This window comes from Microcebus murinus, chromosome 1 (genome assembly GCF_040939455.1).
Source record: "Microcebus murinus isolate Inina chromosome 1, M.murinus_Inina_mat1.0, whole genome shotgun sequence".
NCBI lineage: Eukaryota > Metazoa > Chordata > Mammalia > Primates > Cheirogaleidae > Microcebus > Microcebus murinus.
This window is the reverse complement of record NC_134104.1, coordinates 143981361-144005797: the sequence shown is the minus strand read 5'-3', so window position 1 is coordinate 144005797 and position 24437 is coordinate 143981361. Positions and strand designations below refer to the sequence as shown.

At 41.2% G+C, this 24437-nt stretch overlaps 1 protein-coding gene across 1 annotated transcript in view; it reads right to left on the bottom strand.

Moving 5' to 3' along the window:
- Positions 1–24437, bottom strand: part of MLH1 (mutL homolog 1) — a 67138-nt gene that overhangs the window by 30858 nt on the left and 11843 nt on the right. Inside the window, exons 7-13 of the mRNA XM_012745380.2 lie at positions 24046–24088; positions 23800–23888; positions 21612–21724; positions 19214–19307; positions 16897–17050; positions 10460–10833; positions 8210–8358 (exon numbers count right to left, since the gene is read on the bottom strand). Of these exons, the coding sequence (XP_012600834.1) occupies positions 8210–8358; positions 10460–10833; positions 16897–17050; positions 19214–19307; positions 21612–21724; positions 23800–23888; positions 24046–24088 (1016 nt within the window). The remainder of the gene's footprint in view (positions 1–8209; positions 8359–10459; positions 10834–16896; positions 17051–19213; positions 19308–21611; positions 21725–23799; positions 23889–24045; positions 24089–24437) is intronic.

Here is a 24437-nt window from a genome sequence, read left to right as displayed (position 1 = left end):
ATAAAGATAGACTTAATGGGCAGAAAACACATGACAGGAGTCACTATCTATGACACCTATAGCCTTATGAAATATATTTCATAGATAATAAGACTTACAATTTGAAACTACTCCTTGATCTGTGGACTGCAAAATGGATATCATGTTAACAGGCATGAAAACATTCATCATCTTGTACATCTCCATCAGAGCTCTTGTGTGACCAGGTGCATTGTCAATGAACAGTAATATTTTGACAGGAATCTTTTTTTCTGAGCAAGTAGGTCTCAACTGTGGGCTTACAATACTCAGTAAATCATCCTATAAACAGATGTGCTGTCACCTAAGCTCTGGTGTTCTATTGCTAGAGCACAGGCAGAGCAGATTTAACATAATTCTTAAGGGCCTTAGGATTTTCAGAATGATAAATGAGCACTGGCTTCAACTTAAAGTCACCAGCTGCATTAGTCCCTGACAAGAGAGTCAGCCTTTCTTTTGAGGCTTTAACACCAGGCATCGACTTTTCTCTAGCTAGGAAAATCCAATTGACATCTTCTTCCAACAGAAGAGTGTTTCGTCCACATTGAACAGTCTAATCTGTTGTGTAGTGTAGCCACCTTCATCAGTCATCTTAGCTGGATCCGGATAACCTGCTATAGACTTTCCATCAGCAGCACTTGCTGCTTCTCCTTGAACTTTTATGTTATGAAGACACCTTCTTTCCTTAAACCCCATGAAACAACATCTGCTTGCTTCAAACTTTTCTTCTGCAGCTTTCTCACTTCTCTCAGCCTTTACAGAATTGAAGTGAGTTATGGCCTTGCTCTAGATGAGGCTTTGGCTTAAGGGAATGTTGTGGGTTGTATGCTCCTGTATCCACACCACTAAAACTTTTCTTCATATCAGCAATAAGGCTGTTTCACTTTCATACCATTTGTGTATTTACTGGAGTAGCACTTTTAATTTCCTTCAAGAACTTTCCCTTTGTACTCCCAACTTGGCTCACTATTGGGCATAAAAGGCCTACCTTTTGGCCTGTCTCAGCTTTCAACATGCCTTCCTCATAAGCTTAAGCATTTCTGCTTTTGATTTGATATGAGAGACATGCAACTCTTTTCACTTGAACACTTAGGGCCATTTTGGGGTTATTAATTGGCCTAGTTTCAATATTGTGTCTCAGGGAATAGGGACGCCCAAGGAGAGGGAGAGAGATGGAGGAATGGCTGGTCAGGGAAGCAGTCAGAACATACACATTTATCGATTAAGTTTGCTGTCTTATGCGACAGTGGTTTTTGGCATCCCAAACAGTTACAATAGTAATAATATCAAATAAAACTGAGCACAGATCACCATAACAGATATAATAATAATGAAGAAGTTTGAAATATTGCGAGAATTACCAAAATATGACACAGAGACACAAAGTGAACACTGCTGTTGGAAAAATGGCGCCAACAGACATGCTATATGTATGGTGGCCACAAACCTTCAATATATTAAAAAAACCCAATTATCTGTGAAGTGCAATAAAATGAAGCACAATAAAACAAGATGTGCCTATATTAACATGGAAACTGCAAATCTAACATCATACACAAAAAATCAATTCCAGGGGGGCTAAAAACTTAAGTATTAGCCTTTAAGGAAACAATGTAAGAGCATACTTTAATTATCCCAGAATTAAGAAGGATTTCTTAAGCTAGTAAAGCCAATCTGTAAAGAACAATTGATAAGATCTTCCTACTTAAATCTAAGGATTTCTGTTCATAAAACAAATGTTCACCAAAAATGTTATTAGATGATCCCTAAACTAGGGGAAGATATTTTCAGTGTAACTGATTATTATCTAGACTACATTAAGAACTTCTAAAATCAGTTAGAAAAGATCAAAAATCCAACATAAAAATGGACAAAAAACTTGAATATGCACTTAACAGAAAAGAAAATATATTTACTCAACTTGATTGTAACCAAGAAAATGCAAATAAAACCCACCATCATATACCGTTTCATAATCATCAAACTGGTAAAAAGTTTGACAATATAAAATATTGGACACAAAGTAGAGCAAATGCAAATTCTGTACATTGTTGATGATAGTATAAACGAATATGACCGCTTTGGAAAACAATTTGTCATTTTATGACCCAGGAGTAACTCTTCTAACTATTAATATATTAATCTACCCTATAGCAGAGCTTCTAAACCAGTGTGCTGGGCCATTGATCAATTAATTCATGGATGGGAAGCTAGGTGGGATGAGGAGGCAGGCACTGAGGCCGTATGAGTTCCTCAACTGTCCTTCAACAGTAGAATGAATGAACTGTACATTCATGGAGTGGAATCTATTATACAAAAAAGGTAAACCAGAGCTATATATAACAAGATGGATGAACCTTAGAAACATAATACGTGTGTAGCTATATATAAACTTCAGAAAAATTAAACTTACAGTATAATTCCATTCATATGAGATTTAAAGCTTGCAAAACTGAACACATTTTTTTTAAGGCATATAAAAGTAGGTGGTAGGCCGGGCGCTGTGGCTCACACCTGTAATCCTAGCTCTTGGGAGGCCGAGGCGGGCGGATTGCTCAAGATCAGGAGTTCAAAACCAGCCTGAGCAAGAGCGAGACCCCGTCTCTACTATAAATAGAAAGAAATTAATTGGCCAACTGATATATATATAGAAAATTAGCCGGGCATGGTGGCGCATGCCTGTAGTCCCAGCTACTCGGGAGGCTGAGGCAGGAGGATTGCTTGAGCCCAGGAGTTTGAGGTTGCTGTGAGCTAGGCTGACGCCACGGCACTCACTCTAGCCTGGACAACAAAGTGAGACTCTGTCTCAAAAAAAAAAAAAAAAAAGTAGGTGGTAAAACTATAATAAAAAGGAAGGAAATAATAATCGCAAAATTTAGAGTAGTTACCTCTAAAGGAGAAGGGAAAGGGATAAGATTGGGAAGAAACACATAAGAACATGTAACCATGTAACCAAAATGTTTATAACCCATAATACCCTGAAATTAAAAAATAAATAAATAAAACTATAAATTTTCAGTAAAAAACAAAAACAAAGGTGATGCTAAGGTTCTGTTTCTTAAGTAGGTGGCGTTTTCACAAATGTTCGTTTTGGTTTTTTTCTATAGATGTTACATATATTTTATAAATATGATTTTTTATTTATTTATTTTTTTAGAGACAGGGTCTCTCACTCTGTTGCCCAAGCTGGAGTGCAGTGACATGAACATAGCTCACTATAACCTCAAACTCTTGGGCTCAAGAGATTCTCCTGCCTCAGCCTCCTGGGTAGCTGGGACTACAGGTGTGTGCCACTATGCCCAACCAGTTTAATTTTATTTTTTTTGTAGAGATCAGGTTTTGCTATGTTGCCTAGGATGGTCTTGAACTCTCCTGGCCTCAAGCAATCCTCTCACCTTGGCCTCCCAAAGCACTGGGATTATAGGTGCAAGCCACCACGCCCAGCCATAAACATGATTTTTTAATTTACCAATATATCTGCAAATGTTGTGTGTACACATAACATACATATATATATTTAATATATATATGTATTATATATATTTAAATGAAATAAGAAAGAATATCATACCGAAAAAGAAGCAGAGGGATGCAAGAGGGAGTAAAGAAAATAGGGCACAGGTCTGGGCACAGCAATAAACCTGTATATCATGCTTTTGCTACACTCTTTTTTTAAGCTTGGGCATCACAAGTGAATTCTCATACTGTTATATAAGTGCTGCAACGATTATCCCCCCGCCCCATAAAAAGAGACTTAATTATTTTCTTCATTTTTAGAATAAGTGTTCTCCACTGTTCCCACTGGAAACTCAATGTCTCTACAGGATGTTCTGCGTAGGCGGAAAATGATTACTTTAAAAGCTGGAGAACATCAAATAATCTTGAATAATGAGGCACTGGAGGAAAGAGAAAGCGGTGTAATCCACTAGGAAAGGGTCAGAGATTTTCCACACAGAACGTTCACGGACTGCTCTGACGCACTCAGAGCTACTGAAGTGCAGCCCTGCCAGCAGGGCAGGGAAAGGAGGCGGTATCTGCTCACCAAGCACAGGACTTTTCTTTATTGGGTTTCGTGAGGCTTCTTGGACCTCTTCCCAGCCTCTAATCAGGACTTAAAGGACCTCTATTTCATCCCTAACCTAAATGTCCCCATAGCCTTAGTATGTAAGCATTTCTCTGCCACTCTGTGAACAGCAAAATGGGACAAAATCCTTCTGTGCTTCAAAGCCACACCACACATCTGAGTTCACAACCAAGGCCTTGGGTCTCAACATGTTTTCTGAGAAGCAGTAAGCAAAACCAAACCTGAAAGAAGGGCAACCAGTCGTCTAAGTCCTCATGTCCATGTGCAGGGTGGAAGCCCCCATGCCCTTTGGGATGCCTTCCAGTAGCCCCTATATGCCAATGCCTTCACTGTTGCTGGAGATGATCAATATACCCTCTCGGTCCTCTTAAGAGGTCTCATCCTGGGTTTCTGCTGAACTGGAATAATATCTTAGAGAATTTCTTTCATTCTGCCTCATGTTGCAGCCAGTTCTTTACTAAACAATCCCTACACAACACCTTTAGGGTAGCAGTCATGGTTCACTCATCACACTTTCTACCTTCGAGCTCGGCACAATGCTTTTTGTACAGAGAAGATACTTGCCACTTGACAAATGTTTACTGAACTGATCTCTTGTACCAAAAGAAACTTTCACCTGGTGACAAACCACATTAAGAGCATGTACATTTAGATCCATGACTGTTTACCAAAGATCAAGAAAATACAATTAAGTGTGGATATCTGGAGGCAAAAATGTTAAGCAAATTTTCACATTCAAATGGTAAGAAGTATCTTAGCTTATGATATTCCTTACCCTCATTAATTAACAGATCAAAATTATGGGACTAGCAATAAATAAGTTCAGTCATTACTAATCTCTAGAGATGAGCCTAATTCTATAGAATGCTTGACTGGATACTGGACCTTCCAAAATTACCTCACTTGTTAATTGAAGTGTGCCCAGCAGGGATGGGTAAATCCCCAGACTCAAGATAGTTGTCTAATTGAGTGTTTGATTCCCTTCAGGATAAACATTCTAGAGCTTCATCTCCCAGGTTGCTCCTCTCAAATCATTTACTCACTCCTTTAGCAAATACCTACTAAGTACACAAGCCAGAACTCTGCTGGGATGAGGTGGTAAACTAAATTAGACACGATCCCTGCATAGATAACACACTGATGAAATAATCACACAAATAAACAAAACTACGAATGTTGTTACAAGGAAAGTATCTCTTACTTCTTTCCTAGCCAAGGGGAACGACTTCATCAAGGAGCAGCCAGGCTGCTGTTTCCGTTAAGGTTAGTGGCACTTCTCACCAAATCTGAGCCTCACACGAATCTCTGTATAACTGTCAACTCAGAGACAATCAGCTTACCCCAGTTTGGGATTATGGTGTAAACCAGGTGCCAGTGGGCAGGGCCCATGGCAGAGGTCCCTCCCCTTGAGCAGTGCCTTGTAGCTTACCAAGCATGCACATGGTATCTTCTTATGTGTTCATCACAACGGCTCAATAATGCTGTAGTGGTAGCACATTTTATAGAACAGGAAAATCATGCCCCAAAAGTGAACAAATTTCTGACTGGCACTGAATGGTGTAGGTGGCAAACGTTTCATCCCTAACCTAAATGTCCCCATAGCCTTAGTATGTAAGCATTTCTCTGCCACTCTGTGAACAGCAAAATGGGACAAAATCCTTCTGTGCTTCAAAGCCACACCACACATCTGAGTTCACAACCAAGGCCTTGGGTCTCAACATGTTTTCTGAGAAGCAGTAAGCAAAACCAAACCTGAAAGAAGGGCAACCAGTCGTCTAAGTCCTCATGTCCATGTCCAGAGTTCTCTGGCTCTGAAGCAAGTGCTCACTCTATTCCCCACATCTAGGACAGCTAGTCCCCTGTGAGACCTTACCCTGGCATGTTTGAAAACACTAGCTGCTGTCTATGGGATCAGAATCACATGGCGTGCATGTCCTGATAAACACTGAGCTAGACTTTCTGTGTGAAGGCTATTGCCAGTAACAAGCCACCACCAACAAGGCATGTACTTTGGCCTGTTTTTTTTTTTTTTTTTTTTTGAGACAGAGTCTTGTTTTGTTGCCCAGGCTAGAGTGAGTGACGTGGCGTCAACCTAGCTCACAGCAACCTCAAACTCCTGGGCTCAAGCAATCCTGCTGCCTCAGCCTCCCAAGTAGCTGGGACTACAGGCATGCACCACCATGCCCGGCTAATTTTTTTTTTTGTATATATATTAGTTGGCCAATTAATTTGTTTCTATTTATAGTAGAGACGGGGTCTCGCTCTTGCTCAATCCGCCCGCCTCGGCCTCCCAGAGTGCTAGGATTACAGGTGTGAGCCACCGCGCCTGGCCTTGGCCTGTTTTTGATTGTTGGGATGCTGCAACTAATCTGTCCTCTCTCTTCCATTCCACCTTGCTCATCTTTAAAATAGAGGTAACGGCATCTGCTCTGCCTCCCTCACAAGACTATTCTATAATTAAATGAGATAACTTGTATGAATATACAATTTTAAACCATTTAGATTTATCATCTTAGCTTCGGCAAGACTCCAAACCTGACCAAACTTGATGTAGGTTGGTTTTACGTTGCACTGAAAACAGTTTGATTCTATTTAAAGATTTATTAAAGCTATAACTTTAAACAGCCTGCTTTGGATGAGGGAGACAAACCCTTAAGGAAAACTCAGTAATTTCTTCTGTTTGATCTAATCCGAAGGAAAAAAAAAAAAAACTCAGTAAATTCCAAATCTGAGGGAGTCTCAGGAAGACTGTTAAATAAATCAAGTAACAGCCAACCTTTCTTATATTATTTAAAATTGCTTTAAAAGCTCCCAGCTTGAAAGCTAAAAACAGAGGGAAAGTTAGCAACTGGAGCAAATCTTCATGGAAATAAAAACCAGAAGCCAATTGGCAGCCACTTCTACAACTGGCAAATACTTAGTTACAGGAAGTTTTTATCCTGCCCAAGTGGAGAGACAACCTATGTACCTTTTCCCACATGTAAACAAAGGCCCAGACGCTAAGAGAAGAGCATGAACAGGGAAAGGCAAGCTTATGTCTTCCTGAATTAGCTCAGACAAGCAGTAACTGAGACAGAAAAAAATTTAAGAGGCCACTGAGTCAGAAGCAGCTAGTTTAAAAGGTTAAGGATTAGTGACAAAGATACAGATTGCTCCTTAGCTACTCATTTTCTTTTAAAAATCAATCCAGATTGTCATATTTTGAGATATACTTTGTAACAGTGTTGAAATTTGACTATTTTAATGAAGAAATGCATAATAGATGAAAAATAGAAAGGTCATGGGTAAATTATGCAGACTCAAGTGCAGAGCTGCCAACTGGAGTCTCGGGCAATGATGTCTACATTTGGAACATTACTGTCTGACTCATAAAGTGGGATGGGGTAAGGAGGGGTAAATTGGCTATGAGGGCCAATTTGCCACTATACACCTCAGTCCCTGAGTCAGTCTATCCCAAGATGGAGTTCTATATTCAGGTATTCTCAAAAGCTATTTCTGATGAAGATGATAATAATTTAACTTTATCTTTAGGATATAAAAACATCTATTGACTCTTTCCTCTGTAATAAGTGTTTTATTTACATTTTATCTCTAATGAGCACAATGACCTTTAAGGGTAAAATTAATCCTATTTTACAGATGAGAAAAAAAAAATAACTGAGGCATGAAAAGTTTAGGTCATGAGTCTAAGGTCACACAATAAAAGTGGTAGTGTCAGGATCTGAACTCACAGCTATCTCCCAAGCCTGTGCACTTTCAGCAATAGCACATGCCATTCATTCCATAGGATAAGAATTTTGGTGATCATTACTATGCTGCTAAGACAGAAACAAACTGAAATTACTGAAATGACTGCTTTACTCTGACTCCTATGGTTTAACGAGAATACCAATTAATTCTAACTGAAACAAAGAGACTATTTTCCCCCTTCTCTCCTAATTAAAAATTGTCCTTAAGCTGATGTTATTTTGAGTTAGTAAAGGAAGAGAGGTTTTCCTAGCACACTGTAGTGGCCACTCTGACAACCTGAATGCCTCCTGCATTTCCATAACCCTAAGGTTAGCAGTTTAGGCCCAGAATCCCAGGCAGGCCTCAGCACTTACGTACTCTCATGTCCTCGCTCATTAATTTCTTCCTGGAGACTCAAAACACTGGTGAGGTTAATGATCCTTCTCCGGGGGGTACAAGCTGCGGTCATATCCTTTCGGGAATCATCCTCCACCATTTCCACGTCAGAGTCTTCCCGAAGTCTCTTTCTGCAATGAAAAAAAGGAACCACTGGCAGGTCGTTAGTATTCTTTTTTTATTTTTAAACTTAGCCAAATTTTGTGTGTTGCATTTTGGAAAAGGGAGTAACTTTATCAGTCTGTTCTCCAGCACACTGCTTATCTGACAACCCCCAGATCCAAGCAACTGGCCACACAGCCAGCCAAAGTAGGAATCTGGAGTCTAGCTTTGTCCTACAGAGCTGCAGGGCCTTGAGCAAGAAAGCTGACCTTGTCAAGTCTCATTCATTCATTCCCCCACCTATCCACCCTTCAGACACTGTTTCATACCAACTACAAACAGCAATGAACAAAACCGACGTGGCACACCTGCCCTCACAAGGCTTACCTTCTAGTGGGAGAGAAAGCAACAGACAAGGATTATTTTAAGTAGTGGTAAATACGAGAAAAAAAAAAAACCAAGGTAACATGATAGAACAATGGGGAGGTGAGAGGAGAGGGAACTTTAGACTAAATGGACAAAGAAGGCCTCTGGCAAGAGATGACATTTGAGTTGAGAATTGAGTAACAAGAAGCCAGAGCCTTCCTAGGCTGAGGGAAATTCAAGGGCAAAGAGGGTGGGAAGCTCAGTCAGTTCAGATTAGTCACCCGAGGCATGCTCATGCAAAGCACCACGAGGGAGAAGGAAAGTGGAGGGCTGGAAGGAGGGCAGGGGGAAGGATTTAGGTTCTATCCCAAGTGTAATGGGAAGCCACTGAAAAATTTTCAACAGAAGAGTGATACAATCTGATTTTGAATTTAAAAAATTCCTTTCCAGTGTGGTAAATATCACTTAGTTCCCCAAGTAATAAACAAATATAATACTTTCCCTGCAGGGCTATAAAGAACATTAAATGAGAGAATGTATGTATCTGGCACACAGTAGGTGCTCAATAAATATTAGCCTCCTTTATTATTTTCTGGAAAAAATTCTTAGAAGTCATCTTGCTAGGCTGATTCAGAAATGAGCAAATTGGAGTTAAGTAACTAGTCCAAGTTCAATGGCCAGGTAATGTCACGGGTTTTGGTTGTCACATATCACGTCCGTGCAGCCTTGGGCAAATGACTTCACTTGAGCTCCAGGTTAATATGAGTACACATTAAATAAAGAATATCTACTTTACCGAGCTCAGTAAGACAACGTCTTAGAGTACCTACAGAGAGTACACCGGAAATGTTCAAATTTAAATGACACCCTTTATTAGTACCATTCCCGCCCCTTTTCTGTAGCTCCCTTTCACTGCTAGCTCCCATACTTCAGGGCGTTTTACAAATTGGATTCAGAAAGTGTGTTTCTTTGGAAAGAAGTAAAAGCAGCTTTGGGTAAGATGGATAACCCTTGGGATATTTTAGGCTTCTCTCTCTTGCCATGTCTGGGGTTGAGGTTTTATCAAAATTCTTTACTAAAAATAAAAGATAAATCTGCTTTTTTCCAGTTTTTTTTTTTTTTTTAATTCATTTGGACTACTACTCCAAAGTCTAATGTTTTTTTTTGTTTTTTTGTTTTGAGACAGAGTCTCGCTTTGTTGCCCAGGTTAGAGTGAGTGCTGTGGCGTCAGCCTAGCTCACAGGAACCTCAAACTCCTGTGCACAAGCAATTCTCCTGCCTCAGCCTCCCAAGTAGCTGGGACTACAGGCATGCGCCACCATGCCTGGCTAATTTTTTTTTTCTACATATATTAGTTGGCCAATTAATTTTATTTCTATTTATAGTAGAGACGGGGTCTCGCTCTTGCTCAGGGTGGTTTTGAACTCCTGACCTCGAGCAATCCGCCCGCCTCGGCCTCCCAGAGTGCTAGGATTACAGGCGTGAGCCACCACGCCCGGCCCAGTCTAATGTATTTTTAACTAATGCCTGGAACTATGGACATTTAAACCATTTCAAAGAATACCATGGTGGGTGACGCTAAAGCCATGGTCAAAGGCAAACAGTGGACAAGGCCACAGCCCCATCCTAGTGAAGACCACAGCCCCATCCTAGTGGAGGGCAGGTCAGGCAGAGAGAAATGCAAATGGTTCATGAAAAGCCAAAGTTAGAAGGCAGTTTTATTATAGAGCAAAGGAGGCAAGTGGCACTTTTCAAAGGCCATACCTGGGGTTGCCTGGGCTGGAAGTGGGTCCTTTCTTCTCTGCTGTTTCTGAAGTCCCCTTTGATGCATTCCCCTCCAAGCTCTGATTCTTGGCAGCCACTTCGACAGGGGCTGGGAGTTCAAGCATCTCCTCATCTTCCTGCCTGGCCCTGCCACTAGAAACATCTGTGTTATCTTCTGGGACGATGGTCTGGGGCTGGCTTGACAGGGGCTTGCTTAGAGGCTGCAGAAAAGCATCGAGCTTCTGTTCCCGTGAATCAGTACGAACCATCTGGTGGGCATAGACTCTGTCACCATTTCCAGAAGTAGATGAGGTCAGACTTGTTGTGGATTTAACCACCTCCCCTGAGGGGCCACCAAGTCCTGGTAGCAAAGTCTGTATCAAAAAAGAAGATGGTGGGGTGACTCAGAATACTAAGTATAGATGTGCAGGTCCCCAAAAGGAGCAGTATTGGAGAAAGAAGCTAGAACCAGAACAGGCATAGTTATGATTATAGAATTATTACTACAGAAGGAATTCTTACTGAACTTTGGAATATAAAATGAAAGGTTTACATATAAAATTCAAGAATTTGGCCGGGCGCGGTGGCTCACGCCTGTAATCCTAGCTCTCTGGGAGGCCGAGGCGGGCGGATTGCTCAAGGTCAGGAGTTCAAAACCAGCCTGAGCAAGAGCGAGACCCCGTCTCTACTATAAATAGAAAGAAACTAATTGGCCAACTGATATATATATATAAAAATTAGCCGGGCATGGTGGCGCATGCCTGTAGTCCCAGCTACTCGGGAGGCTGAGACAGAAGGATCGCTCGAGCCCAGGAGTTTGAGGTTGCTGTGAGCTAGGCTGACGCCACGGCACTCACTCTAGCCTGGGCAACAAAGCAAGACTCTGTCTCAAAAAAAAAAAAAAAAAAAAATTCAAGAATTAAGCAAAAATCCTTACAATCTTAAAATATGCCTAAATGGAAATATCAGCACAAGATTCTTAAATTTTTGTCTATTTTATTTTGCTGCCATAAGAGACTTTATTTTTTTATTGTGGTAAAATATAACATAAAATTTACCCTTTTAATCACTTTTAAGTGAGAGTTCAGTGGCATTAAGTACATTCACATTATCACTACCACCCATTTCCAGAACTTTTTCATCTTCCCCAAATTGAAACTCTGTGCCCATTAAACAATAATGTCCCATTTCCCCCTCCTCCTAGCTCCTGGCAATGAGTATTCAACTGTCTATTTTTAAATATACATATTTCCCAGCTCTGTCCCCAGAAACACCTAAAAGCAATGACTACCAAGTAGCAATAAGGACCCCCAGATCCCAGATTATAGTCTCTACCGTTCCCACTAAAATCAACGGCTCCTTGGAGAAACGGCCAGTTCCAGTATTGGACTAGCAAAGTATAAAGTATGCCTCCAACATCTTGTCTTGCCAGAATCAAGGAAATTATCAAGACTAATGGAATTGGGTCAAAAGGTAGAAGGCACCAGCTTCAAGGGGCTTCCATTGGACTGAGATGAAATAATTTGAGCATAAAAAGAAAAATAACTAAATTGATTAAACTGTGTTGCTTTATTAATAGCAATGACAAAATACTGAGCAAGAGCAAAAGGGAAAGTGAGGAGAGAGGGAAAGAGTCATGGAGGGGAAGAGAGAAGGAGAAAGAGAAAAGAAAAAGTCATTCAACACCACTGGAAACTGCTAGGCCACCAACTCATTCCTTTGAAAACTGGTAACTAAAGAGACAGAATTCAGCATTTGGCCTTACTTTCTAGGATGAACTATGTTTCGGGATAACCAAATAGTTCTAACAAATGAGGGAAAGTTCTTCTATACAAAAGAATTATAGACAATGAATACAGAAAAAAATGATAAAATCAGAAAATCATAATCTTGTGATTTAATGAGATAACTGATTTGGGTAATCTGTCATCGATGAATGGTGAAACCATTAAGCTAAATGGTGATGGGTAACTTTACAATGAGGGAACCAGGCTGTCACCAACTGAGCCCATTGATGAAGCTTATCACCATAATGACATAACAAGTCATTATGCGCCTCCTGCTGGATCATGATAGAAAGCACAGGGCCAATGGAAATAACAAAAAAAGTTAGAGTGACTTCTAGCTTCAAAGACTTAGATGTTTAAGAGACATAACCAAATATAATGAGTACAACTTGACAGAATACAGATTCGAACAAAACTATAAAAGATCTTTTTCTGATAACTGAGATATTTAAATGTGGATTGGATATTAAATGATACACTTACTATTAATTTTACTAGGTGTAAAATAACATTGTGATTATCTAAGGAAAAAATATTGTTAGATGAATGAGGTACAAGGGAAGAAATAATTGTTTGGAATATGCTTTAAAATACTCCTTTCCCGACCCCAAGTAGAGGAGAGACTGAAAAAATAAATATAGTAAAATGCTGACAGTTGCTGAAGCTGCGTGAGAAGCATATAGATATTTGTTGTATTATCTACTTTTATGAGTACTTAGAACTATTCATAATAAAAAGTTAAATAAAGTAGCAACTCTGTTCAAAAAGGTAAAGCCTTTTTCCTCCAGGACAATTTAAGACTGTTGAAATACATTTACTTCATTTGCCTTTGCAATATCAACAAGTGGGTTTTGGGGAAGCAGAAATTAACATAACAACTACTTTGCAGACTATAATTTTAAAGTCTGGGAAAGTGAAATGCCTTATCCAATATGACAGAGTTGGAACACATCTGCAAGAATCCCCATGGTTCCTGATTTCCATACCAAATGGATTCACTGCAAACCAGGGCTTTTGATGTCCTGGCCCTGGGCACTGGAGGGCAAGACACAAGCTGGGGACCAGAAAGATGACTCCATGGCCCAAAAGTCAGGAGCCAGTGTGACCTGCTGTTGGCATGAAGAGAAGGTATTCTAAACAACCTGTAGGAACAGGAACAGCTCTAAGCTTGGATCTCACCACCCACAACAATGCTTTATGGTAGCAAGGTGCCCGCAAAACCGGCGTCACCATACCAACAGAGGTAGGCCTCTGATTCAGAAATGCACTTTCCTTCTGAAGACACACTGGTCAGGACTATGAAAGTTTTATTGGAAAATAAAATGTAATCTAACTAAATGAATCTGACTCATCCAAGATAAGATGAGGCATGCTGAGAGGTTCTTTTCCCTATGGAGCCACAGACTCCACGATCTCTAACAAATTTCTCTTTTTTTTTTCTGAGACACAGTCTCACTCTGTTGCCCAGGCTAGAGTGCCGTGGTGTCAGCCTAGCTCACAGCAACCTCAAACTCCTGGGCTCAAGCAATCCTTCTGCCTCAGCCGCCCAAGTAGCTGGGACTACAGGCATGTGCCACCATGCCTGGGTAATTTTTTCTATATATTTTTAGTTGGCCAATTAATTTCTTTCTATTTTTAGTAGAGATGGGGTCTCACTCTTGCTCAGGCTGGTCTCGAACTCCTGACCTCAAGCCATCCACCCGCCTTGGCCCCCCAGAGTGCTAGGATTACAAGCGTGAGCCACTGCACCCAGCCCAAATCTCTTCTTTTGGACCTCAATTGGGACAGAGCAAAGGGCTGTCACTCTGGGCCAGGCCATATGCTGTGCATCTTCATCTCACACTTTGGCCCTCTCCTCTCACTTCCCATCAGCCAGGCCACTTCCAGGTCCTGCAATACTAAATTCTCAACTATTAGTGAATGGAGCTACTTCTCATATCCTGGCCTGCTCACAACTTTTCCCAAATCACTGCAGTTTCCACCTTGCTCCTCTTCAATCCACTTCTGACATTGCAACCAGAGAGCTCTTCGTAAAATGCAAATCAGATCCCATCAGTTCCCGCCAAGTTGAAATCTAAACTCTTTAATATCTTGATGAAATGAAAACCCCTCCATTTGGTCTGAACTATTCCACTTCAACTCCATCACTGCCACCCCCTAAGTAGGGCCACCACGGCTTAACCCTGGGCTGCACATGACAGCACCTGCTCCGGCCCCACCACCCAAGAATGATTGGTTTGGGGAGGACCCAGACATTGGTATTTTCTCAAAGCTTTCCAGGTGATTCTAATGGCAGCCAGGGGGTGGAGAACATCAGATCCACTGTACTGAACTTTTAGACCCTCAAACACATGTTGTCTTGCACCCCAGGCTTTTGTCCTTGCCATTTCCTCTGCCTGAAACACTCTCATTCCCCCTCCCCTTTGGCCCAGCAAACTCCTACTGAGCCTTCAGGTCCCGTCATCCATGTCCCATCCTTCCCTTCCCTGACTGCCCAAGGGCAGGAAAGGAACCGCTCCTGTACACTCCCCTGAGTCTGCTTTTCTCTCTCATGGGATGGATTCTCTAGGACACCGTGAGTGCCTCTGTGAAGGCAGGAACATCTAAGCTGCAACCCCAGGTACCCAACACAGGGCAGTCCCACAGAAGAGTCTCAATGCATATTTGTGAAGGAGACAGAGTAAGAGGAGCAATAAAGGGGCACTGAGGCTAAGCAAGCAACAGATTTCAAAGCAACTAATATTTCTCGGGCACTTCCTATGTATCAGATACTGCTCCAAGGGCACTAACCACACTAGACATAGTAACCCTCACTGGAGACATATGTGGGCTCATCTTGTCTGTGGGCACTGCAAGGCCTGGTGCACTTATTACCTCTAAGACCTGGGACTCATGTTGGTACCAGGGGCTTATCAAAAGTAACAGAGGAATGAGAGCTGGTTTCTAGGCAAAACTCCCTTCTGCCTACCTGCCACATACCCCTGTCAGGTGTCATCAGTAGCAGCCTGTGGGGACTCACTCCCTCTCTGTCCTAACATCTTCAGGTGTGTGGGTTCCAGGGCAGTGGTGCTGCCCTGCTCTCTCACTGCTTAGTCCCCATGCCTTCTCCCACCCAGGCTCTTTCCAGGTGGGTAGCTGAATTTTCATATGGAAAACATTCATCTGCTTGGTGATTTAAAAAGTTTTCTAAGAAATATAGTCTCACAGAAGCCCACTTTCAGCTTGTAGGATCCAGTGTAACGTAACAAGAAAATATTTCTATTTTTGTAGTTTTGGCAAACATACCCTCACCCTGAATAAAGGGCTGCCCAGAACCACATCATCTTAGAACTGGGAAGGCAGACTGGAGAGCATATTATCTAACCTGCTTAGGATAACCATGGCCCCAGGGAAGGGAAGTAACTTAGAATTATAGGCACTTAGAACCTGGACAATTATAATAAGATGAATAGTGCCAGGCCTCGTATCAGACACTTTCTGTTCACTGTTCACCTACTGCTTGTAACTGTCCTTGGATGTGGGGATGACCAGTTCTATCTTTACTGAGGTAGACATGGAGGCCAGGGAAGGTTTGTCACATGGCTGATAAAATAGCTCTGATACTAAAGCCCCTGCTCTTTCCACTCTTCCCACTGCTCCCTGGAACCCAGCCCCTCTACTCTGCCCTGTGTAGGTGGGACCAGCTTCCTCCTGAACATCTTCAGTGGAGAAGAACATACTGAAGGAATACCTTATCCCATTTTCAGATGGCTTGTTTCCTAGGAAGTTGGTCTAAAGTTTCAGATGGAGACAAAATCAGAAAATGAGCTCAGGCCTCATGACTCTAGGCCCAGGATCAATGGCACAATACCTTTATAATTAGGTTCAAAGAAGAAAATATTCCTAAAAGAAAATAATCAGGATGGGGCATGGTGGCCTGTGCCTGCAGTCCCAGCTACATGGGATGATGAGGCCGGAGGGTTGCTTGAGCCCAGAGTTTGAGACCAGCATGGACAACATAGGAAGAACCTGTCTCTAAATAAATAAATAACAATAAATATAAGAAAACTACTGGCCGGGCATGGTGGCTCACGCCTGCAATCCTAGCACTCTGGGAGGCCAAAGCGGGTGGTCTGCTTAAGGTCAGGAGTTCAAAACCAGCCTGAGCAAGAGCGAGACCCTGTCTCTACTATAAATAGAAAGAAATTAATTGGCCAACTAATATATAGAGAGAATAAATTAGCCGGGTATGGTAGTGCATGCCTGTAGTCTCAGCTACTTGGGAGGCTGAGGCAGTAGGATGGCTTGAACCCAGGAGTTTGAGGTTGCTGTGAGCTAGGCTGACACCACGGCACTCTAGCCTGGGCAACAGAGTGAGACTGTGTCTCAGAAAAAAAAAAGAGAGATTTGTTAGAGATCGTGGAGTCTGAAGGAAAGGAAAGGGAAAGGGAAAGGGAAAGGAAAAGGGAAAGGGAAAGGGAAAGGGAAAGGGAAAGGAAAGGGAAAGGAAAGGAAAAGAAAGGAAAGAAAGAAAGAAAGAAAGTTACCAAAGTAATACTTGCAAAGAAAGTTCTAAAGTAACAGGCAAAAATCTCGGCTCTCATGTCTGACAGGGCACATTTCAAAGTGGCAAAGGCACTGGAGAAACAGCTGGGTGAGAAATGCCCTCACCTGGGTGAAGTACATCCTGGAGGAGTTGGAGCCCAAGAGCTTGCTCTCAATGTGCTGCTGCACCCGTTCCAGGATGCTCTCCTCATGCAGGAAGTGAACTTCATGCTTTGTGGGGTGTACATTGACGTCCACATTCTGGGGGCTGATTTCTAAACTGGCAGAACAAAAAGAGAACAATTACCTTAGCTGGTGGGAGATGGGAGGAAAAATCTACACATGGTATGTGCAATGGCCAGAAGGCTTGGGGGCGCCAAATGACACTGCGGTCAAAACCTCAAGATCAAGTCTAAGTGACTGTGTTCAAATATTGGCTCTGCTCCTTAAGAGCTGTGTAGCTTTGGGTAAGTTATACCATCTTTCTTTGCTTCAGTTTCTTCATTTGTAAAGTTGACATAATAGCATTACCTATCTCAGGTTTATGGTGGGGACTAACTTCATGTGAAGCACTTTGGATGTACCTGACACATTTATTACATGTTAGCTATAATTATCTTCATTTTAGAATGAGTGGAATTTCTTATCACATGACCTTGGGTAGGGCACTTAGCTTCTCTGGATTTGTTTTCTCATCTGGAACCATGAACACAGGTTTCCTACTTACTTTTCAGTATTACATGAGGATCAAAACAATAATATTTGCAAGAGTACCTTATAGCATTAAAATGTAATACATAAGTCAGTTTAGAGGCAATGCCAGCTATTAATATCAATGTATTTCCTCACTCCGAGTCCATCTTTCATTGCTTGCTGTGATAGTGGAGCATTGCAATGTGAAGCTTTGTCAGCAAAGAGCTGGAGGGACACTGGAGGAGGAAGGGGTTTCTATGCCAAATTAGGGCACACTTGTTTCTGTCAGACTTCTGCAAGTTCCTTTGCACAGGCTGCCAGCAGCACATGGCCCCTACTTGTGGGCAGTTCCCTCCAGCACTCCCTTAATGATGCCAGGAAGCACGCCTCATCGACTTCCCCACCATGCAGTGAGCCACAGCTGCATTCTCTCAATAAGGTTTGCATCTCAGTCAGGGCGCTGACATCCACATTCTGAGTGTGGTGACGGGTAATGGCTGCTCATTATATTGGCTATTCCTGTCTTCACCTCTTACTATCCAATCTCCGATTCCTCTAATCCCCTGTTTGTAATTCTTTATATTAAACTCTCCCTGTTAAAAATGTTATATAGTCTCTATCTCCTGTTTGGACTCTGACTAATATAGAGAAGGAACAGAGTGATAACTTGACCAGTTAATTACTTTGCAAGGGAAAACAAGAGCAAGTCAGAAATTCTACATTTAATCTAAAAACTACCTTTAACAACAATTTTTACACACATACTCCCTTTCCAGTTCAATCAAAACTAGAACAAAGAAGTCACCTGTGGTGGCTCACACGTATAGCCCTAGCTACTTGGGAGGCTGAGGTGGGATGATCACTTGAGCCCAAAAGTACGAGGCTGCAGTGAGCTTTGATTATGCCACTGTGCTCCTGCCTGGGTGACAGAATAAGACTCCATCACTTAAAAAAAAAATAAAAATAAAAACGACTAAAACAAAGAGAAATTAACATAATTTCAATTCAGAGGGTTTCAGACTTAAGACATTTTAATAAGAACCATGCCCTGTACAAATAACAGCCCTGTTACTAAGAGAGTGATCTTTTGTCATACTATGATAAAAATGCTAAGAATGTGAAATAGACACGCTAGTAGTAGAACCAGAAACAATGCAAAGAACATCTTCCATTAAGTCAGCCCCTAGACTAAATTTCTTTAGAGCAGGAGTATCTCATATTTATTCTGTATTTCAAATACCTACTATGGGGTTTAGTCTGTTTGATGCAAATGCTAAATTATTTATGACTGCTAAATTATTTTAGTGAAACTCTTGGCATATCAACAATGGAGAGGCTAAGATGAGAATCTCCATAGAGCAGAAGACTGTCTTTCATGGAAGGAAAAAGCTGTTTTTGGCTTCGTTGATTGACCCTGGCAGAAATAATATCCAGAGCCTTCTGAGCACATCCCTGTCTCTCCTTGGACCAATGGCTACCAACCACTCCAGAAGGACGAGACACGTCATTCACCTTTGTGTCCCGAACATGAAGCTGGCTGGCACCTGGGAGGCTCTCAGTGAGGTTCTGCTAAATTAGGGAGTAATGTGCCTTTTACCTGTGAGAAGGGACAGAACATCCTTTGGCACTGGTGTGTGGGATCTACTCTGACTGGGCTATTAAAGAAGCTAGGCCATCTCTTTCAAACAGGAAAGCCTCACAGAATTTCTGTTCCTGTGAGTCTTGGGTGAGGATTTTGATTCTGCGTTACCTGAGGTACAGGAATGGATGTGTGTTTTTGGGCAAATAAGCTGCATACACCGTTTCTATGGCTTTTCTCAAGGAAGTTGATTCTACCAGACGATCTAAAAAATAAAAAGGAAGTAACCAGTTCAAAACTGTCCAGAGGGGTGAGATCACAGATGCACATTCATGTCAAGCCACAAAATCACCTGAGGAGGAAAGGATCCAGAATGATGTGCACATCATATCCCCAGGAAGAAAGGGCCCCCTTTACCTGCTACCACTTCCCAGCATCTCACTATGGGCTTGGGACTCTCTCCTTTCAGCTAAGTAGCAGAAAACATGATAGGACAATAAATTCTGCCTCCCTACTTCCCTTCCCCTCCATCAGCCCATGTGGGACTAGCTTTGCCCTTGTTGGGCACAATGGGAAGTATGACATCAGCTCTCAGACTTTTCATTCTGCAATACATACTGGCTATCACATGTGCCAAGTGCTGGGAGACAATACAGTGGTGAATAAACTAATTCCCACCCCAAGTGGTCAGCACTATTATAGAGGGGTTTGTGCTATATGGTGAGATGAGGGAGCAACTGACTCTGCTCAGGGAGTTCCAACAGTGGTGCATCCACACTGAGTACTGAAGGATGAGTATTCCAGACCTTCAGGCAGTACAAATGCCTGTATGTGTGTTTAAGGCAATTTAGGAAATGAGGCAGGTTTGGAGAGGGCAGAAAACAATAAAGGCTGGGAGACAGAAGCCTAAAACCAGTGAAAGATGTATTCTGAGAAAACATAGCTCTCCCTTCTTTCTAGACAGGTTTTAGATGACCTGTTGATGATCTGCTGTCCCGTGTCACTGTAGCCAAGGGTATGTCACGTCTTTTTATTTCCAACAAGAAGAGTGGCCATAATTTTATCAGCAAGGAGACTATTATTCTTTGAATGCTCACCACATCCACGGCCCCTTCAATAATGTAACTGTACCCTGTAACACGTGTCCTGACCACACAGGCCTGGAGTAGGTGTGGGTCCCTAACAAAAGCACAGTTGGAGCCCCTCTGCTGAGATTTCTGAGCTCCAGACAAGCTCAAGGAGTGTTCTTTGTCCCTGCCACCTGAGTGAGCCTGCACAGTGTGTAGATAACTGAATGGCATGCTTAAGAGTCTGACCTGTCTTTGCTATTGGGAACTTGGCATCGTGGACAGATTAGCTAATGGGAATGCAGAGACTGTGGTATGCAGCCCCCATGGAAACCCCGACAGAGGCCAGTCTAGACAGCACTTACAGTGACTTTGTCTGTCTACCCTATAGCCAATGTATGTGTTATGAAGCAGATATTCTTCACGGTTAGAAAAAAATGACTGAAAAACATATTTTGAGCCTTGATTAAAACAAGCTTTGTTATGTATCAGGCTTTGTTATATATCAGTCCTTCTTAATGAAGTAGGAAATAATCTTGCTAATATAAATCAGTTTAACAGAATGTGTCTGTAAAATGATTGGCTCTCTCTGCACTGTTCCTGCATTGCTCTGAACACGGCTGTAAAACATGCATATTTTGAGACACTTATATCCAGTTATTGCTATACAGAGAAGGAGGGAATAAACCATTTCCAATAGCAAACAAAGCAAAAATATTAATATAAAATTATTACAAAATGCTTTAAAAATAAAGATAGAACTCATAAGATAAAAAGGATGAAAACTGAACATTTGGAAAGATGCATCTTGTTTCTGAATGAAAAATGAAGAAGTGTCAGACTGTGGGATTATTTGCTATTGCTCTATCACTATCAAAACCTTGTAATATACAATTAAGTTATAAGAAACAATGCAAAATAGTACTTACTTTGTAAGTGACTATCATGTAAACATATGTCAGCAGAGAGATAAGGACTTGAAGGGAATTTGAGAAAAATCCAAATTCATTTAGTTAATTTCCTTCCTAATTTCTGGAACTGTTCTTTGCATCATATATCTCATTTTTTTTAAAAGAAAACTCTCAAAAAGGGCTTAGCATTCAATTTCTTTAGTTTAATGACAATATCCATACCCAAGGTAGCCCTCTTGTGTCCTGCTGTCCAATTTCAAACAGTGGCCCATGCTCTAAGGGCAGAGCTTTGCTGTGCCTGGGCCTGCTTATAAAGCCTCCTATGTCAGCAAAAGAGGAAGGTGTACTGGCTCACAGGGGCCTGTGATGCCCTTGGCTTCCTCTTAGAGTTGAGAACCAGTCTCTGTAACAACATGTATTTAAAGGCTAAGTACAGACTTGGAAAAAAAAATTTATAAATACCTCCTAATCAAACCAAACTTTGGCATGAGGTTTCCCTGTGTATAATCAAACCTGTGGATTAGGAATTTTTCCAGGGTCCCATAAAATTCTCTGTGGATGGATTTCCCCATTTGGTTCCTTTTCACTTACGGTTGATGAAGAGTAAGAAGATGCACTTCTTCACTGAGTAGTTTGCATTGGATATGTAGCCGTTCATTTTGAAGGCCAAAGTTTTATCCTCACATCCAACTTCTATCAGTTCTCTGGTTAGAAAAGAGAAATTTCAAAGCTTTTGAAAACACTGGAAGACTCAAATATTATAAAAGAATCAGAATGAGAAGACATAGGGCTCCTTCCCATAAACTAACTTTGCCAAATGAGGACCCCAGAGACTTGGTTAATTAAGGTCCTCTGGGATCACCCATCCACCTATCCATTATCTGTTCATGCACCCCCACACCCACTCATCTGCCCATCCATCCATCTATCCACCCACCTATCTACGCAGTCAGTGTTTTCAAGCACTTATGCTATATGCCAGGCACTGCTTTAATTATTGGGATTTAACAATGAGTACAAGCTCTGAGACCTTATTTTGCTGAAACTTCCATGTATCTTAGTAATTATCTCTCAAAGACGAGATCCAAAAACTCATCTCTGCCGAATTACTATACTGAATAACACCACGATGTGGTTCCTGTGTGGTGTTCCCCAGAGCGTGTTTATTTGGGAGGGGAGGTTAGTAAGTAGAAAAGAAGTCTTCAGACAAGCCACACATTTCTTTCCAGGTGCTGGTCCCTCTGCCTGGAAATCTCTACTGCTAACCTATTGCACAGCTAGTTAATTTTTATTTATCCCTCATATCTCAACGATGATTACTTCTTCAAAGAGCCTGCTCTGACTATCCCTCTCTCTGACCCCAGATACTCTCTCATCACTCACTGTATGTTTCCTCTGAGGCATCTAGCACAACCTGCTAATGAAAGGCAGAATTATTTCATGTGTTTTTCCAACTAGAAAGTTGTCTGAGGGCAAGAATCATTTCTGCTTTTTTCTATCTGCACCTGGTAAATAGCAGGCATTCAGTAAGAGTTTACTGATTGGATGGGGGAAGCTTTTCATACAGTAGTGCTCAGAATCTCTAAGTGGAGGGTATGGCTTGCAGCATTTCCTACACACTGAATCAGCAAACTCTTTTTCCCCAAAATGTCTCAAAAGGCTAGTGTTCTGGAAACCTGCTTTGGCAAATGCTGCTCCAGGGGATTTCTAATCTCATACAGTCCCTCTAAATTTCATAACAACTAATTCTGAGTCTTAAAATTTAGTCAAGAAGCTCTTAAAAGTTACACTATAAAAGCTCACTCTGGGAGCACAGTTAAAAAAAAAATTAATTCATTAACACTTAGTTAGAAAGAAAAGGGTAATTAAAAGCAAACTGGTTGTTCTCTAATTAGGAATTTGATTTGGCTCAAAGAATAAATAATTTGTTCTTCAAAGTAAAGATTGGGTTCTGGGACAACTGCTGTTGCTTTTACGATTTCTAGCAAAAGTGAAACGAGGGACTGTGTCAGTCACCTGTGTATGCACAGTGTCTGGTGCATGCCTGGCATATGGAAGGGTCTCAGCATTTTCCCTTTCAGATTATGACATAGGCACTTTGGGCTTTGTAAAAATCTTGAGATTTAGCTAGGAATGTGTGATGGAAATGGTGGATTTTACACACGGAGGGGAGCACAATGAGGAATCCATAATGCAAGCAACTTCCCTCTTATTATGATCATGAATATTTGATGACACTTGCAAATCTAGTCTTTAAGGGCAAGAAATATTTTATTTATCTTAATATCCAATAACTTCTGGCACAAAGCCTGGAACGGGAGATAACTAATAAATGTTCAAAGATAGATAAATAAATGAAATCCTAAACTGATTTCATTTTACTTTGTATCATCATACTTTAAATGATGATACACACTAAATCCTTTAAATAATGATACACACTAAATCCTAAAATGATGATGGAAACACAAGGAAAAGAGGGAGCATTGGAGGATAAAAGAATTCTACTACACTATAAATATTCTGAAGACTAAGACCTAGAGAGAACACACTGATTTACAGCCACAGCATCTAGGAGATAACATGCACCCAGGAAGCACTGATTATATGAATGAATGACTCTATTAATGAATCTGAAGCCTAAAAACAAGCCTGTGTATCTGACTAAAGCAAACTGTTAAGACAGGTACTATTTTGACAGATTGTAAAATGATGTGATGGAATGAAAAACCAAGACAAGAAATGCAAAAGGTTTTTTATATATATCTTATCAACATACCGACTAACAGCATTTCCAAAGATAGAGCGAATATTGTCCACGGTTGTGGCATTGGGTAGTGTTCTAATGTCAGCTACTGTTTCACCTTGCTGATAAACAGAACAGAAGATACAGATACAGACAGTTACTGTCTCACAGTTGTAACTGACACATCATAAACCATATCTCCACAGGCAAAATATATGTTAAAAATCCCCCCTTTTCTTTTCATAATACAAAACCATTCTCCATAAATCAAGAACTTACTTTTTTAACCAAGAAACTAATACCCGAATTATGTATTGAATACCTGGAAAAGAAAAACAAAAGGGTAAGTAAAGAGTAGCCAAGTATACAACAGATGTCAGAGCCCCCTTGTAGTTAAATCAATTGGTGGAGTTGAGTGATCTAAACAAAGGTATATACAAACAAAAACATCTCAATACATCCTATTTTACTAGCAGAAAAATAAACCAACAGACCTGATGGAGGTATCAATGCTAATGTGACTCAATCAAACAAAAAACAATATCCTCTGCTTTTATAGGCTGCTGATTAGACTCAAGGATATCTTGCCACATCTCTTTAGTTTTATTTTCAGTGTCCCAAAAGGTCTGTTTTGCCTCAAGGACACCTTGAAAACCCAGCACTCACAACAC